Genomic DNA, 15,750 nt, shown 5'->3' with positions numbered 1-15,750 from the left:
TAGTTCATCATCCATTTTGCATTGATATTTCATTGAAATTTAAATCATGATTAGGTTTTTTTTTTAAATTATTCATTTGTTAATGCAGATTTTTTCTGCAATTTTGTCATGTGGCTGAAAAAAGAGCCCAGCAACTATTAGTTACAGGCATTAGTCAAAAACAACACCATATATTTAACTCCATAATGAGAACTGATCATGTAGTGGTAGGAGGAAATGAACAGTGAAAAGTCTGAAAGTGTCTGTCTCAGCTCCTGTTGCAATATCTTTTTCAGCTTTGGTCTTTCATCCTGCCTCAGCTTCACTCATAGTTTCTTCTCTTCCTGCCTCAGGCCCTCTCTGTGCTTGCCTCGTTATTATTCACTGTCTCTGCTGCATCTCTTCTGATTCCAAGTTTCATTCTGAAACATGCCTATACATGCAATTTAAGCTCTGTGCATGTGGCAACACACAAAGTGAGCTTCTCCCCCTCACATATTTGCATTTGAGGGACGATTGAACAAAAGAGGGGAGTCAGTGCAAAAAAGTTGTAGGTGTAGCAAAAGCAGGTGTAAATAACTGTGTGTTTTAATAATGCTTGTAAATTGTGTGGTTTTTGTCCTCCAGATCTGGCAACCCTGTTTATAACTCATACGTTCAAGGCCTTACTCAATAGTGGCAGCTTAGTGGCGCTGGGGCTTGAATTTATGACTGCAGTAGCCCAGAGCCTTAACCACTGATCCACCACTTTGGACCAGCAAATTTGGGGTATAAAAGTAGTCCTTATGCTGTTTGTCACATTAGTCTTTTGAATCACCCAGTGACATCAGAATTCTAGACTAAACTTTTTCATAGTAGTAAAGGAAAATCGCATTATTTGTGGTTCCTGTCTGTAGTGGTAAAAAACATGTTCCAAATTTCCAATTTTGTCCCTTGTTTCTTGGCCACTATGGGAGGTGTTGATGCAATAATCCGACGCGTGCAATGTAGCATGAATAGATCCAGAAAGGCTTGTTGAGGTTCCAAACAATAACTGAAGTTTATTAAATCAAAATTAAGTTGAATTGCAACATAAAACAAACAAACAACTTAAAGGCTAATTGCAGGCTTGTTACACCATGCCATCTTAGCTCCATGCGCACAGTCGAAAGACTGTATGCTCTCGCACCAGCGCCCCCCTCCTGTCAGGGGTGGCATAGCCTTTTAAACATTTTTCCCTTCACACCTATAGAGGGCACACACTCAGAGAAATAAACATTAACAATATAGCAGCAAACTAGTATTTAAATGAACACATAGAAAAATTAAATAAGATAGTAAGCATGGCTCCTACACTGTCTAAGACCTTTCATGGGACCTCATGTTCTAACTACCACATTTGGTGGCTTCAGTAAACAACAGACAGTGAGAAGGCTTTCATAAGAAGGACTCTGTTTAGACAGGTCTAACAATAACACACTGCCTGATGTGGCATTAGGAAAGAATTCAGCCCAGCTGATCTGTACTTGTTAGAGCTTCATTAATAAAACCCAATGTCACAGTGTCCTCTGCTGCTGAGATCCTCAGTGTGATGCAATGCTGTTTGTTGGTCCAAAAATAATCCAAAAGATAGTTGGAAAAAAGATTTTTTTTTTTATCTTTTGGATTATTAATGTGGTTAACTGATTCAGTTAACCACATTACATTGCATGGTTTATTCTTTTGATGTTTATATAAAGGATGGTATACCTTCAAATAAACATCAAAAGAATAAACCATGCAATGTAATGTGGTTAACTGAATCAGTGATACTTCTTACAAAATACACAAATTTTAACCTAACCCCACTTATTAGAACTTTACATATCATTACTTACTTACTATCATTACTATCATCAATACCTGAAAAACATATTAACAGTTTGTACATTCCCTTAAACTACTCAACATTATATGGAAGCCTTTCTACACTGCAGAACTTAAGCAGTATATTGAATATGCTCTAAATTAAAAATGACAAAAATAACAATATGTTTAGACACAGTTACCAGCCATTAAATTATATAAAAAAAACCACACATTACATATTCTAGACTCCTGCAGAAAAAATACCAAGATGTCTATTAGTCCTTAAACCTTTCTATTTTTTCCCAAATCCTATTAAAAATGCTTAATTTTTCTCTTATTGTAAATCTTCCAGTCTTTCCAAATCTCAAAAGTAGGGACAGATTCACAACAGGATGGGATCAGGCTCCATCTCAATAGAATATTTCTAGGAAAGAAATCTAAATATTTTTTCCCAAAATGAAATCACTCACTGCTGCTGTGGATGGACCCACATGGACGCTCTGAAGATCAGTGGGATTGCTGGGGATGGTGCCACTTGGGGGCCATGGAAGTGGCTTGGGGATCTCATATGGGGAGTTGTACTGTGACGGCTTGAGACTGTGACTGCTGTGATGGCTTTGGGGTTGTGGTTGCTGTGAGCAGTTTTGCACTCAAATCTCCAACAGTGAACAGTGGATAGGTTCAACAAAACAGACTTCTTGTGTAAACTGTAATCAATTTACTGGCTATACAATTGCACTATTTGTCCTTGTAGTACACAGTTATAGAAGCGCCATACAAATAAAAATTGAATTGAATTGAAAATACAGGCGAAAAAAAAAACAGCACTGTAGCAGAAATACTTGCTTCTACTCCAATTTGGTCCACAGTTTATGTGTATACTGCCATCTAGTGTATGGAAATTCACACTGTATTAGTGGATATATGGTATGAGCAGCTCCAGTTTTAGGTGTATAACGCCATCTTCGGTATGGATATTTGCAGTACACTTGCTTTTTCCCTCATCCAGTGATGCCTGCTCATTTCAGCAATGGCACTATCTGCCTATTGGCATGTTTTTGGGAGGTGGAGAAGACCAGAGAACTTGGAGGAAACCTACCCACACATGTGGAGAACATGTGAAACTCCGAAAAGACAGTAACCTCAGATAACCCTAACCCAGGACCCTGGAGCTGTGCGGAGACAACACTACCCACTGTAACCACTGTTACACCATGAAATAAAAAGAGTATATAAATTTAGGAAAACATGCAATGAAGGATATTTTAAACTTTAAGAAATTGTAAAACACTATTGTCATTATTGTCACACTGATTTTGAAAATAATTGATGCATCCACAATTAATATTCAGATAATCCGCAAGTCCCCTGGAGAGATTAATGCCACTTCTTTGTCTAATAATGTTGGAAACAATTGTAGAGGATCTTGGATCCTCCACCATGCACAAGACTTCTTCATATTCTCAGTTTTGTGCATGTGGATGTCCTATTTGATTCACACCACAGGATTTTTAAAACCAGGAGACTGAAATGGTCATTGAATTGATCACTGGTTTTGTGTCCTATATCTACGGCCAAGCCTTATCCTCCTGGCAGAGACAACAGATTTTGGGATAAAATATCCTGATACTTAAAAGAATTCATGATATCATCATTCTTCACCAAGCCATAAAACTAGCACCCTGGTACCATGATCACTCATGCACCTTAAAATGGATGACTTGAAAATTATAACATAAATGGCATCAAACTAAAGTGGTAGTATTCAAAACTGCATGGAAGGAGAGCCTCCTGAGCTATAGAAAAGATCTTAGCAATGCTAGATCAACATATCTCTCCACTCTATTTGAAGATAACAAAAATAATCCTAGATTCTTATTTAATACTGTAGCAATGTTAACTAGGAATCAGTTCACCACAGAAGCAAGCCCATCAATGTGCATGAATTTTTTCATCAGCTTGTGTACTAGATCACTTACCTACATGTTTCTTCAAACAAATACTACCAAAAGGAACCGAACCTCTTCTAAATAATAATAATAATCAGTTCTTTCCTTAGCACTGGCTATGTACCTAAATCCTTCAAACTAGCAGTTATCAAACCCCTGATTAAAAAACTCAACCCCTGTCAGTTGTCCAACTGTAAGCCAATATCAACCCTCCCCTTTATTTCCAAGATCCTAGAAAAGGTCGTAGCACAACAGTTATGCTCATACTTACATAGGAATAACATTCATGAAATTTAGGATTTCAGGATTTAGGCCTCATGATAGCACAGAGACAGCGCTGGTTAAAGTGGTAAATGACTTACTACTGGCCTCTGATCAGGGTTGTGTCTCCTTGCTTTTGCTGCTTGACCTTAGTGCAGCTTTTGATACCATTGATCATGCGATTCTCCTCGATAGACTAGAAAATGTAGTAGGCATTAAGGGAACAGCCCTTTCCTGGCTCAGGTCTTATTTGACTGATCGTTATCAGTTTGTAGATTTAAATGGTGACTTTGTGACTTCTCTACACATACTAAGGTAAAGTTTGGTGTTCCGCAAGGCTCTATTTTAGATCCACTGCTCTTTTCTTTATATATGCTACCTCTGGATAAAATTATTCATAAACATAAATTCTGATTGTGAAGTGAAGTGACTTGTGGCCAAGTATGGTGACCCATACTTGGAATTTGCGCTCTGCATTTAACCCATCCAAGTGCACACACACAGTAGTGAACACACACTCAGAGCAGTGGGCAGCCTTTTTTGCTGCGGCGCCCGGGGAGCAGTTGGGGGTTCGGTGCCTTGCTCAAGGGTCTCACCTCAGTCGTGGTATTGAGGGTGGGAGAGAGCGCTGGTCATTCACTCCCCCCACCTACAATCCCTGTCGGACCTGAGACTTGAACCCACAACCTTCAGGTTCACCTTCGGGTTGCAAGTCTGACTCTCTAACCACAGTTGTATGTTTCAGCAAAGCCAGATGACAGACACCAGCTTAATAAAGTTGAGGAATGTGTAAAGGACATTAGACACTGGATGCTTATTAACTTCCTTCTACTTAATTCTGTTATGGAGCACAGTTATGGAACAGCCTGCCAATTAGTGTTCAAGGCACAGATACAGTCTCAGTGTTTAAGTCTAAGCTGAAAAAATATTTGTTTTGTCAAGCCTTTTGTTAATAGTTTTCTATCTTAGTTAAAGGTGCAGATCTGGAGGGCTCTTGGGTATAGAGTGTTTTGTTAAACTGGGATGTTTAGACAAGTTCACTAAGGTTTGTGATGATGGAGTGGTTCATATATTCATAAGTTCCTGTTCACATAGAATACAGTTAAAAATGGGAAATGATTTATAATCGCACTATCCAGTGTCACCGAGATGAGGATGGGTTCCATTTTGAGTCTGGTTCCTCTTAAGGTTTCTTCCTCATATCATCTCAGTGAGATTTTCTTCACCACTGTCACCTTTGCCTTGCTCATTAAGGATAACTTTATAAATTTAAAATTTATATCCAGATTTTATATTTTATTTTTGTAAAGCTTTTTTGTGACAATGTCCTTTGCTAAAAGTTCTATACAAATAAAATTGAATTGAATTGAATTGCTTGTGGTGGTGGAATGTAGGTAGCTGTGATGATAACCGATAGAAAGGACAATATTTGATGGTCGTATTTTGACTGGGCATCGGTGGTTGATGTGCTCGTGTCCTCAACTTGTTATGAATGCCGACCTGTTTCCCCTGATGTTTTTTCCTCTTGGGAGTGTGTCATCTATTGTTATGGCTGGTTTTGTGACGCCGCAGGATTTCCCCAAGCAAAGCTGAGTAAACATCTGAGAATTGAAGGTCTGTAATATGGTATGTAGATTTTAAACCTATATTTATCAGCATCTGGCAATCATATACATAAAAAGATTTCATGTAAAATGACAAAAAACACTAAAAATAGGCACAGTCTAGCGGGAGTGAGCAGGATGGCATCTAGATGTGGCCACACAATCTTGGATACAAGACGTGCATTGTTATTTTTTAAACAGTAAAGGCAACTGGTAATACAAATAATGCTAAATAAAGACAAAAAACATGCCCTTATATGATGCAATTAGAATTGGTTTCATCTTTTTATACTGAACCTGTTGAAAAACACACAAACATATTCATTCACATGTAACCCAACTCTATTCCATCACCTTTTTGCGTCATAGGCAAAACTCATGTGAGCTTCTTTGATCTCTACAATGTGAGTCTTTGATTGTGCTTGTTGAGTTTGCCAGTGAGATTATACTGCCAGTGATGTTAATACAAATTTGTTATTTCCATCCAAAGTCTTTTATTTCCTTGGTTCCAAAACTACAAAATATCTTTATACTACAATTTCACTCAAACCACTAATTCATCAAAGAACCCTACAAACACAAGCCAGAGTTTTCATTTATTTTGAATCAGTTTACAGAGCAATCACATGGTTGTGTGCCGAAACAAAGTTTCTGATGTCATTAGTCACATGTGTATGGCAGATAATCAAACACTATTGCAATATTAAGAAGTAAAGTGTCTTGTTTTCTTGACACAAGCTTCAGAGCTTCAGTATCAAAGGTGACATCACTAGTTTTTTGCATTACGTCATGGGTACCCAACTTGTTTTCCCTGTAATGAACCTGATTCAAATAATCAGCTAATTAATAGCTCTTTGTAGTGGCAGTGTAAGAGTAGGAAAACGTCCAGAACAGGGAGTTCACCAGGAACAGGTTTGCGAACATGTGTGTGACTCTTGCCTGTTGGGATTGTGTTTGAACTATGTCTGGATTTGGTTAATAAAGTCCTTCAGTAAATGGAGCCTCAACCACCTCCTGAGTACTGTATGTTACAATAGTAGAGTAACATCTAAATAATTTTTTATTTTTTATTTTTACATGTTCTTGTGAAAAATACTAATAACTCTGATTGACTGTATGTGCTAAATGGTTCCCTGATTGCTGAAGCCAGAACCAGAACTACTGTCCCGCTATGAGGTTGCATTTTACTTTGATTTTTTTTTCATATTCCCCAATCTCAGATACGATCAGTTCTAACTCAGCTTCTTTGCACATTATATATATATATATATATATATATATATATATATATATATATGTATATAAAATTTTTTATTTTATGCAGAATAAATTGAATAGGATAGGATTAAGGATTAATTAGGATAAATTTAATTAATTATGTGTGAAGTTTAAATAAAATAGAATGAAATGGATAAAATATATAGATAGAAAAAGAAACTATATACTAAAATAGATTCTGATGTTTACAAGTCATATTTTTGTTGTTATTTTACAATCTGTTTCTAAGAGAGTCCATTTTGTGTTGTGTATTGTAAGTTATACAAGGACCGTCTTCTGTTGTAGCGCCTCCTTAAACCAGCACAGCAGCCACACAGGAGACACTGAGAGAAATAGAGAGAAAGTTAAAAAAAGAGACAAGGAGGAATACAGGAGAGATTCTGATTAGCTATTCATGTTCCTGTAATTGTTGTAAAATAAAAATAACATCTTTAATCAAAAATAAATAACTTTAGTCAGTGCCTGCAACTGATGCAAATATAGATAACTATAAAAATATATAAAGATTACTTATTATTATTATTATTATTATTTATTATAATTATTTATATTCTTTCCCAAATATCACACTAAATTTAGAGTTTAGAAGAGATTTAATTGACACTTACACAGAGCAGAATCCAGCACGGTATGAGAATAATGACTATACTGCAGGGGATAATGATGGCCAGGATCCATGCAACATTTCCCCCAGAGGTGGTGTTGTGTGCTTGGACTGTGGGCCTCAGGACTACATGGACAGGGGGGGTTGTTTGAGCAGCAGGAGTGGTGAAGTTCAACAGGCCGCTAATGTTGAGTATTGCAGAAAGAAATCCACTTGGTGTCCACTTGGTTTCACCTTCCACAAAGACGTATTCTGAATCAGCCACAACGACTGTACCATTAAACCTGGAGGAAAAGAGTTTCCACAACTGAGATCCACCTGTTGCATGAACATTGGTGATTCTACTTTACAAAATGTGATTATAGAGACACAGACAACCATAGGCTAAAGTATTCCAAGTGTCAAGGTGACAACATCAAAGCAAAATTGAAAGTATAGTCATTAATAAAATCATCACTTATGTGATGTCTGGGTACATCTATCAGAGATCACCCTCTCTGCATGGTGCTGTGATAAAATTTAATGCAGGTTAACACTGCTGAGTTGTATGTTGTGTAATATTATATAAATGTAAGATATTGTGTAAGTGTTATCTTGCAAATGGGGTCAGGTTTCTTAGGACACTTTTTCTCATTGACCTTGTCTGTTAAAGAGGTGCTGCTCTCCTGTCTAGAAATCTGGTGAACAATGTTAGGGTATCTAGTCCTTGACTTGCCAGGACCCAAGCAAACATAATAAAGCAACTAATATCCTAGCTGCCTTGAGACATCACATATGTTCCAACATAGAGACACAGTGTCTGTCTCACATAATGACAAAATATAATGGGAAACATCTAAATGTAAGACTCACAGATCATAGTTCAGATGTATCTTGTCACTAACAGCATCAATTTTTGCTGGAACCGTGAACACGATCTTCAGGCAAGAACTAAAAATCATGTCACATGACTGATCCTATGACACACAACCCTCCACCCCTTATCACAAAGTCCAGACTGTTGATTAGACACACTTGTTCACAAACACACACAATGCTTTAAATAACCCAGACATTCACCTGATGATTTTGCAGTCTCGCTCCTGCCATTTGAGGGTGATGTTACTAAGCCTTGTTTATACTGTGCCTTATGTTCCCGGGTTTGAGTTTGTTTGCCTAGTTATAGAGTTTGAGTTAGCTTAGCCCAGTCCAGTCCAGATGGCCTGATTTATTGTGTTCTACATTTCTGAGTATCGATCTGCCCTTTAGTTTTTATTTACCTGTGATTTACACAATAAATCTACACTTCCATCCAACATGCTTGTAAGAAAACCTCTAAATTCTTCCACAATATTAAGGTATTTGATATATTAAGTCCACTGCCTCTTTTACTAAACTATTCTGGTGAAAGTTGGTTGCACACTCATGACCATTTGCTTATTTAAGACTAGACATATTCCACCACTTCGACTATTCAATGTCATGAGGCAGTGGTAGCTCAGTGGTTAAGACGTTAGACTACGGCTTGGAAGATAGTGAGTTGAAATCCCAGCACCACCAAGCTGCCACTGCTGTGCCAGTGAGCAAGGCCCTTAACCCTCAACTGCTCACTTGTATAAATGAAATAAAATGTAAGTTGCCCTGGATAAGGGCATCTGCTAAAAACACATAAATGAAATGAAACTTTCCAGTTCAATGTAATGGCTCCAGCACAGAGATATTTCTTTAATGTTAACTCTTGTATTTCCTTCTTTAAAGGCAATGTTCAAATTTTCTATTTTTGACATATTTTGTGAAGCAGCACTGGACTTAAGATGCAGAAAGAAGGCACTTACGTGTAGTTTGCTCGTGGGAAGACAAATGGAGCAGCACCTTTCGCATTCAGAATAGTGTTCAGCTAAAAAATGGTGGTAAAAGTGTTGTAATTGAATATGGTCAAAGTAATTTTTTTTTATTTTACTGTGTAAAGTAATTTTGGGACAGAGAACAATGGTTTACACATACCAGGATGTTAATGGTGTTTTGGATTAAATTAAATGTTTGATTCATCAGCTGGATGTCCTTGGAGATGTTCACATCACTGATTTGGAACACAAAGCTGATAATGTATGAGTTGTTGTCAGTTTCTGAAAGGTAGATAATGAACAAAATTATATCCAGTACATTTCATTTAATGTATTTTAATTTCATTTTAATTGTAGATTATTGAAAAGGAGACTCACTCTGATAGGTGACGTTCCGTATGCTCACTGGTTCGTTCAGTTTTTGTGTTGTAAGATCTTGCACTGTTCTGATCTTTGCGTCCAGCAGAGCATTAGCAGCTTTGAGAACCTCAGCCTCAGTAGGGACTCTGGACAAGTTCTTAAAAACTAGACGAATGTGTATAAGGACATTCCCCAATCTGAAGAGGGAGAAAAGATAAGATATAATTAATGAAACACATAAAGAATGAGAGGAGTAGTTAGCCACTTATTAGGTAAATAAAGGCCATTGAAGATTGAGAGATAAACACAAAATAAAAATTCTGTAATTAATTATAAATGAATAAGCAGACATTAAACACAGATGGTGAGAACACAGAGTAAAATGCAAATTTGGGAAATTAATATCAGGACACTTACATAGGTGTGCTCTGTGCTTTAAGCTCATTTATGAAGGCTGCTGGTGTTTTGGTGTCTCCATCTTGGAAGTGGTACTCCATGTCACCTTTAACCTGGTTTTTTGAACTCCTGTTAATAGTTGAAGAAAAGTCCAAACATCACAATACAAATTACTGTATAATGAGAATTACAGAACATATTTTTCCAAAGGAGAAATGAATACAGCTGTGAACTTACGTGAAAAAAATGTCATGAGGTTGGAATGATTCTGCACCAGGTTTATTTAGAAGTGTGTTTAGCTGGAGACAGAAAGATAAATAATTGTTTTAATGTGAGATACAAGAACATTCCATGGTACAGTTTGTGTAATGATTTTTTCTCTTACAGTTAAAAACTGTTTCAAAGGTTTTTAGTTGAAGGAAATAGATATCATGTTATATTTTAAATCCGATTTTCAGAAATAATTTTAGGTGTAAATGTTATTTGGATTTAAATTTTAATACAACATATGTATAAAGATGTGTTGTGCTACAGTAAATTTTGTACAGGGGAATGTGTTTGTAACAGTCACTACCCGTACTTTTCCTACCAACCACCAACTCCATTTATGTAGCATGTTTCATGTATGCCATTGTGAAGCCTCACAACTATCTCTGTTGTGCTTTTCTGACCCTTTTCAATTCCCCCATGCTTCCCATGCTTGATTACCCTTTAATGATCCTGCTGTTTTTTCTGCATCCTCTTTCTTGTGTTTTGACCTTTGCCTGATTACCCACTGTGAGTCTGCCCTGCCTCAGATAACCCTGGATTTACTGTGTTGACTTTTAGACTGTTTGATTATTGCATCTGTTTCTATTAAACTCTGCAGTGGGATCCAACGCCATCTCTGGACAGTTGTTAGAATGTCATTATGCACACGATCATGTACACTCACTGCTTTGTTGATGATGCTCTCCACTTCATTGTAGGTTTTGTTCCTGAGGCCAGGGTTCTCTGGCATGCTGATGTTACTGATGTTGAATGTGAAAATGACTGCATAGGAGGTGTCTGAAATTTCTGTGGAACAAATAAATTGTGCTTTAGAATGGCTGATAAAGACTTCATGGTGATGAGACAATAATTTATAAAGTATGTAATTGTGTTATTAGTAAAGAAAACATACTCTTATAGGTGAAGTTCAGCACTTTTACAGAGTCAGTGAGGTTTGTGAGTCGAGCATTCAGAAGAGACTGAATTGCACTGAGGACCAAACTCTCAGTGGGAACAGGAGAGGAGGAACTGAAGACCATCATGATCTGAACCACAGCTGAACCAGATCTGAAAAGACAAAGCATTATGCTGATTATTTTTCACAAACAAGGTTAAATTTGAATTCTCTATTTCATGCACATGTTGGAAATTAACATACATTACTGAGGGAGTTGCTGGTGAAGTCAAAATAACAGGTTTTGTAGTTGCTGGAGAAACTGTTGTAGACGACACTGCAAGAAAAACAATTTTTTAACAAGTACAGTCCATGAAACCTGAGCCAACTGTCAAGGACTATGTAGACAGGGGGTTCTGTTTGAGCAGAAGGAGTGTTGAAGGTTGACAGACCTCTAATGTTGAGTATTTCAGAAAGAAATCCACTTGGTGTCCACTTGGTGTCACCTTCCACAAAGACGTATTCAAAATTAGCCACAATTTCGTTACCATTAAGCCTGGAGGAAAAGAAAAAAAAAACTGAGTGTCCCATTTTGCTTTTCAGTTCCGGGAAAAAAACAAAACAACTGAAGTCATGTGGACCATGGCTTTGACAGACAAAGTTCTTTGACTGTGAATTATTTAAATTTTACACCTTTGAGCTGTCTGTCACTGGTAAAACACCTCTGGTCAGTGATGCATTCTTCCAGAAAAATCTTAACATGCTCTTTCTTGGCAAAGAGTACTATTACTCACTGTCATGATACCCTCCAGTTTAGTGTAATGGCTTCAGCACAGACAGATTTCCTAAATCACATGTCTTCTATTTCCTTCTTTGAAGACAGTGTTCAAAGTGACTATTTTTACCTACCTTGTAAAAATTCCAGCATTGGGCTTGAGTTGCAGAAAGAAGTCACTTACGTGTAGTTTGCTCGTGGGAAGACAAATGGAGTAGCACCTTTTGCATTCAAAATATCATTCAGCTAAATAAAAGGGTAAAAATGTTATAATTGAACATTGTCAAAGTATTTTTTTATTTTACTGTGTAAAGTAATTTTGGGACAGAGAACAATGGCTTACACGTACCAGGCTGTTGATGGTGTTTTGGATTAAATCATATGTTTCGTTCCTCAGCTGAATGTCTTTGGAGATGGTCACATTGCTGATTTGGAATCCAAAGCTAATAATGTATGAGTTGTTTTCAATTTCTAGAAGGAAGATAAACAAAATTATATCCAAAAGACCTTCAGAGAAAATACATTAAATTACAAGTTATGGGTAGATTAATATAAAGCAGACTCACTCTGATAGGTGACATTCTGTATGCTCACAGGGTCGTTCAGTTTTTTTGTTGTAAGATCTCGTGCTCTTCTGATCTTTGGGTCCAGCAGAGCATTCGCAGCTTTGAGAACCTCAGCCTCACTAGGTACTCTGGTGAAGTTCTTAAATAGTAGATGAATGTTTATCAGGACATTCCCCAATCTGAAGCAGGAGAAAAGATAAGATATAATTAATAAAATGCATCAAGAATAAGAGGGATATAAAGAAGTGTAGCTATCCACTCATTAAGTATATAATTGCTGATGCAGAGTGAAAGATTAAAAACAAAATAACAAAATCTGTGATTCAATTATAATTAATGACAGATTTTGTTATTTTGTTCTTAATCTTTCACTGTGCATCATTCAACCCACTTTGTGAGAACACACTGATGAAAAATGCAAACTTGTGAAATTAATATCAGGACACTTACACAGGTCTAAGCTCATTTATGAAGGCTGCTGGTGTTTTGGTGTCTCCATCGTGGAAGTGGTACTCCATGTAACCATTAACCTGGTTTCCTGAACTCCTGTTTACCATAGAAAAAATACAAACATCACAATACAACTTACTTTACAATAAGAATTAAAGTATTTTCCAAAAGAAGAAATGAATACTGCTGTGAACTTACGTGAAGGAAGGGATCTGGGGTTCAAATTTTTCTGCACCAGGTTCATTTAGAAGTGTGTTTATCTGTAGATGGAATGATTATTTATCAGATCATGTGAAATGTAATGTGAGATATAAGATCATTCCATTGTACAGTTTGTGTAAGCACTTATATGTTATGACTAAAAATGATTTCACCATGGTACACCACGTGCTTAAATATATGTTGGACTAGAATAAAATAAAGTTTGAACACAGGAAATTAACAGCCACTATCTGAGCTTCTCCCACTGACCACAGGAGGTCACCCTCACCTGAATTCTGTACTGGTTTGCACACCTGATGCTAATTTGCCCTCATTTATATCCTTATCTATGTAACACATTTGATGTTTGCCACTGTGAAGTCTCTCCACTATTGCTGTGGTGCATTACTGACCATTTATGATATCTGTTTGCAGTCCCATGTTTCAACCCTGTTCTAGATTTCTGTTTTTTGATCCTGTGCTGTGGAAGGTTTTTTTTTTAATTTATTTTTTAATGAGAGACAGATTAGTTTAACAGCGCTGTACATTAAATCTCTAAACATTTTACAGCTCGACTTGGAAACCTAACAGACAGGGATGTTTGGCTCTCACGTGCCATCTAATTAATGTTGCTATTAATCCTTTAAGCTAATTCAGGAAAGCTGTACATAAGATGAAAATGCTGCTTGCACTTCCGCTGCTTCTGCACCTGTACGCAAAGTAATATGTCCATTATAAACCAGACCCCTCTGCATTACGTCAGACTTCATAACATCACCCCGGTGTGTGTCATTTTCCTATAACAGCACAACACTTCCCACTAGACTGGGAAGTCAATGCAAAGAATATTCCTTTGGTTTATAGTCACTTACCTCATGCACACATATGTTAATAACATAATAAAATATTCAAATGTTACAGTAGACCTATATAATAAATTTTAAATAAAAAAAAAAAATACAGGCTGGTGAAGGATTGGGGTAACTGAAAATTCACAATGTCCAGCTGGTGCCATTTGCCCAAAAAGAACCCCTGCGTTAGAGTGCTGATATGCACAGGGTCATGTACACTCACAGCGCTGTTGATGATGCTCCGCACTTGGTTGTAGGTGTCATTCCTGAGGTTTGGGTTCTTTGCCATGCTGATGTTCCTGACGTTCCATGTGAAGATGACTGCATAGGAGGTGTCTGAAATTTCTGTGGAACAAATCAAATGTCTATTAGAATTGCTTATAAAATTACAGATTATATACTGATGGGACACTGATGTGAGAAGTTGTAGTGGTATGATGTCATTAGTAAAGAAAACATACTCTGATAGGTGAAGTTCAGCACTTTTACAGAGTCAGTGAGGTTTGTGAGTCGAGCATTCAGAAGAGTCTGGGTTGCACTGAGGACCAAACTCTCAGTGGGAACAGGAGAGGAGGAATTGAAGACCATCCTGGTCTGAACCACAGCTGAACCAGATCTGAAAAGACAAAGCATTATGGTGACGGTTTTTCACTATCCAGATGAAAATTAAATTCTCCATTAAATACACATGTTTGAAATGATCAGTTATTAATTATACATAAATAAACAGACATTATACACAGAGGGTGAGAACACACTGATTAAATGCAAACTTGTGAAATTAATATCAGGACACTTACATAGGTGTGCTCTGTGCTTTAAGTTCATTCAGGAAGGCTGCTGGTGTTTTAGTGTCTCCATCTTGGAAGTGGTACTCCATGTCACCATTAACCTGGTTTCCTGAACTCCTGTTATCAGTAGAAGAAAGCACAAATGTCACAATACAATTCACTTTACAGTAAGAATTACCGAAAGGTATTTTCAGAGGGGAAAGAATACAGCTGTGAACTTACGTGAAGAAAGAGCTCTGGGGTTCAAATGGTTCTGCACCAGCTTCATTTAGAAGAGTGTTTAGCTGCAGATGGGAAGATAATCAGGTTTTATGTGAGATGTAGGAACAATTCGTTGTACAGTTTGTCTAAACTTTCTCCTGTTACAGTTGAAAATTATTTTATAAGTTTTCTATTGAAGAATATAGACATTGTGTAGTATTTTAAAGTAGATTTTTAGAATGAATTTAAGGTATAAATGTTAGATTAATTTTGGGCTTTGGAAATACACCACATTTTTAAAGACAGGTTGTACTACAATAAATTTTGAACACAGGAAAGCAACAGCCACTACCTGTACTTCTCCCACTGACCACATGAGGTCAGGCTAATCCTATAATATGAGCTGCATTGCACACCTGATGGTGAATGCCTTCATTTATGTCCTAATTTATGGAGCATATTTGATGTCTGCCATTGCGAAGTCTTGCTACTAATCCCATTGGATATTCCTGACCCTTTTCAGCTCCCCCATTGCAGTACTATATATGATTACTGTTTTATGATCCTGCTCTGCTGTTTTGTCTGCATTTGCTTTCTTGTGTTTTGACCTTTGCCTGATTACTGCACTGTGAGTCTGCCTCTGATAACCCTGGATTTACTGTGTTGACTTTTAGACTATTTTATTTTTGC

At 37.1% G+C, this 15,750-nt stretch overlaps 1 protein-coding gene across 1 annotated transcript; it reads right to left on the bottom strand.

Annotated features, from left to right (window-relative positions):
* Positions 1-6,977: 6,977 nt before the first annotated feature.
* Positions 6,978-14,379, bottom strand: LOC113525482 (uncharacterized). The gene is made up of 17 exons (XM_034302588.2): positions 14,292-14,379; positions 13,215-13,276; positions 13,017-13,112; positions 12,567-12,745; positions 12,350-12,471; positions 12,185-12,246; positions 11,678-11,781; positions 11,490-11,562; positions 11,244-11,398; positions 11,016-11,137; positions 10,319-10,380; positions 10,103-10,210; positions 9,704-9,882; positions 9,486-9,607; positions 9,317-9,378; positions 7,507-7,786; positions 6,978-7,221 (listed from the first exon to the last, which is right to left on the bottom strand). The coding sequence occupies exons 1-17, from the start codon at positions 14,355-14,357 to the stop codon at positions 7,123-7,125; spliced, it is 1,953 nt and encodes a 650-aa protein (XP_034158479.2). The 5' UTR covers positions 14,358-14,379; the 3' UTR covers positions 6,978-7,122.
* Positions 14,380-15,750: the final 1,371 nt, after the last annotated feature.

This window comes from Pangasianodon hypophthalmus, chromosome 3, assembly GCF_027358585.1.
Source record: "Pangasianodon hypophthalmus isolate fPanHyp1 chromosome 3, fPanHyp1.pri, whole genome shotgun sequence".
NCBI lineage: Eukaryota > Metazoa > Chordata > Actinopteri > Siluriformes > Pangasiidae > Pangasianodon > Pangasianodon hypophthalmus.
The sequence above is the reverse complement of the archived record's forward strand: the minus strand, read 5'-3'. Positions and strand labels throughout refer to the sequence as shown.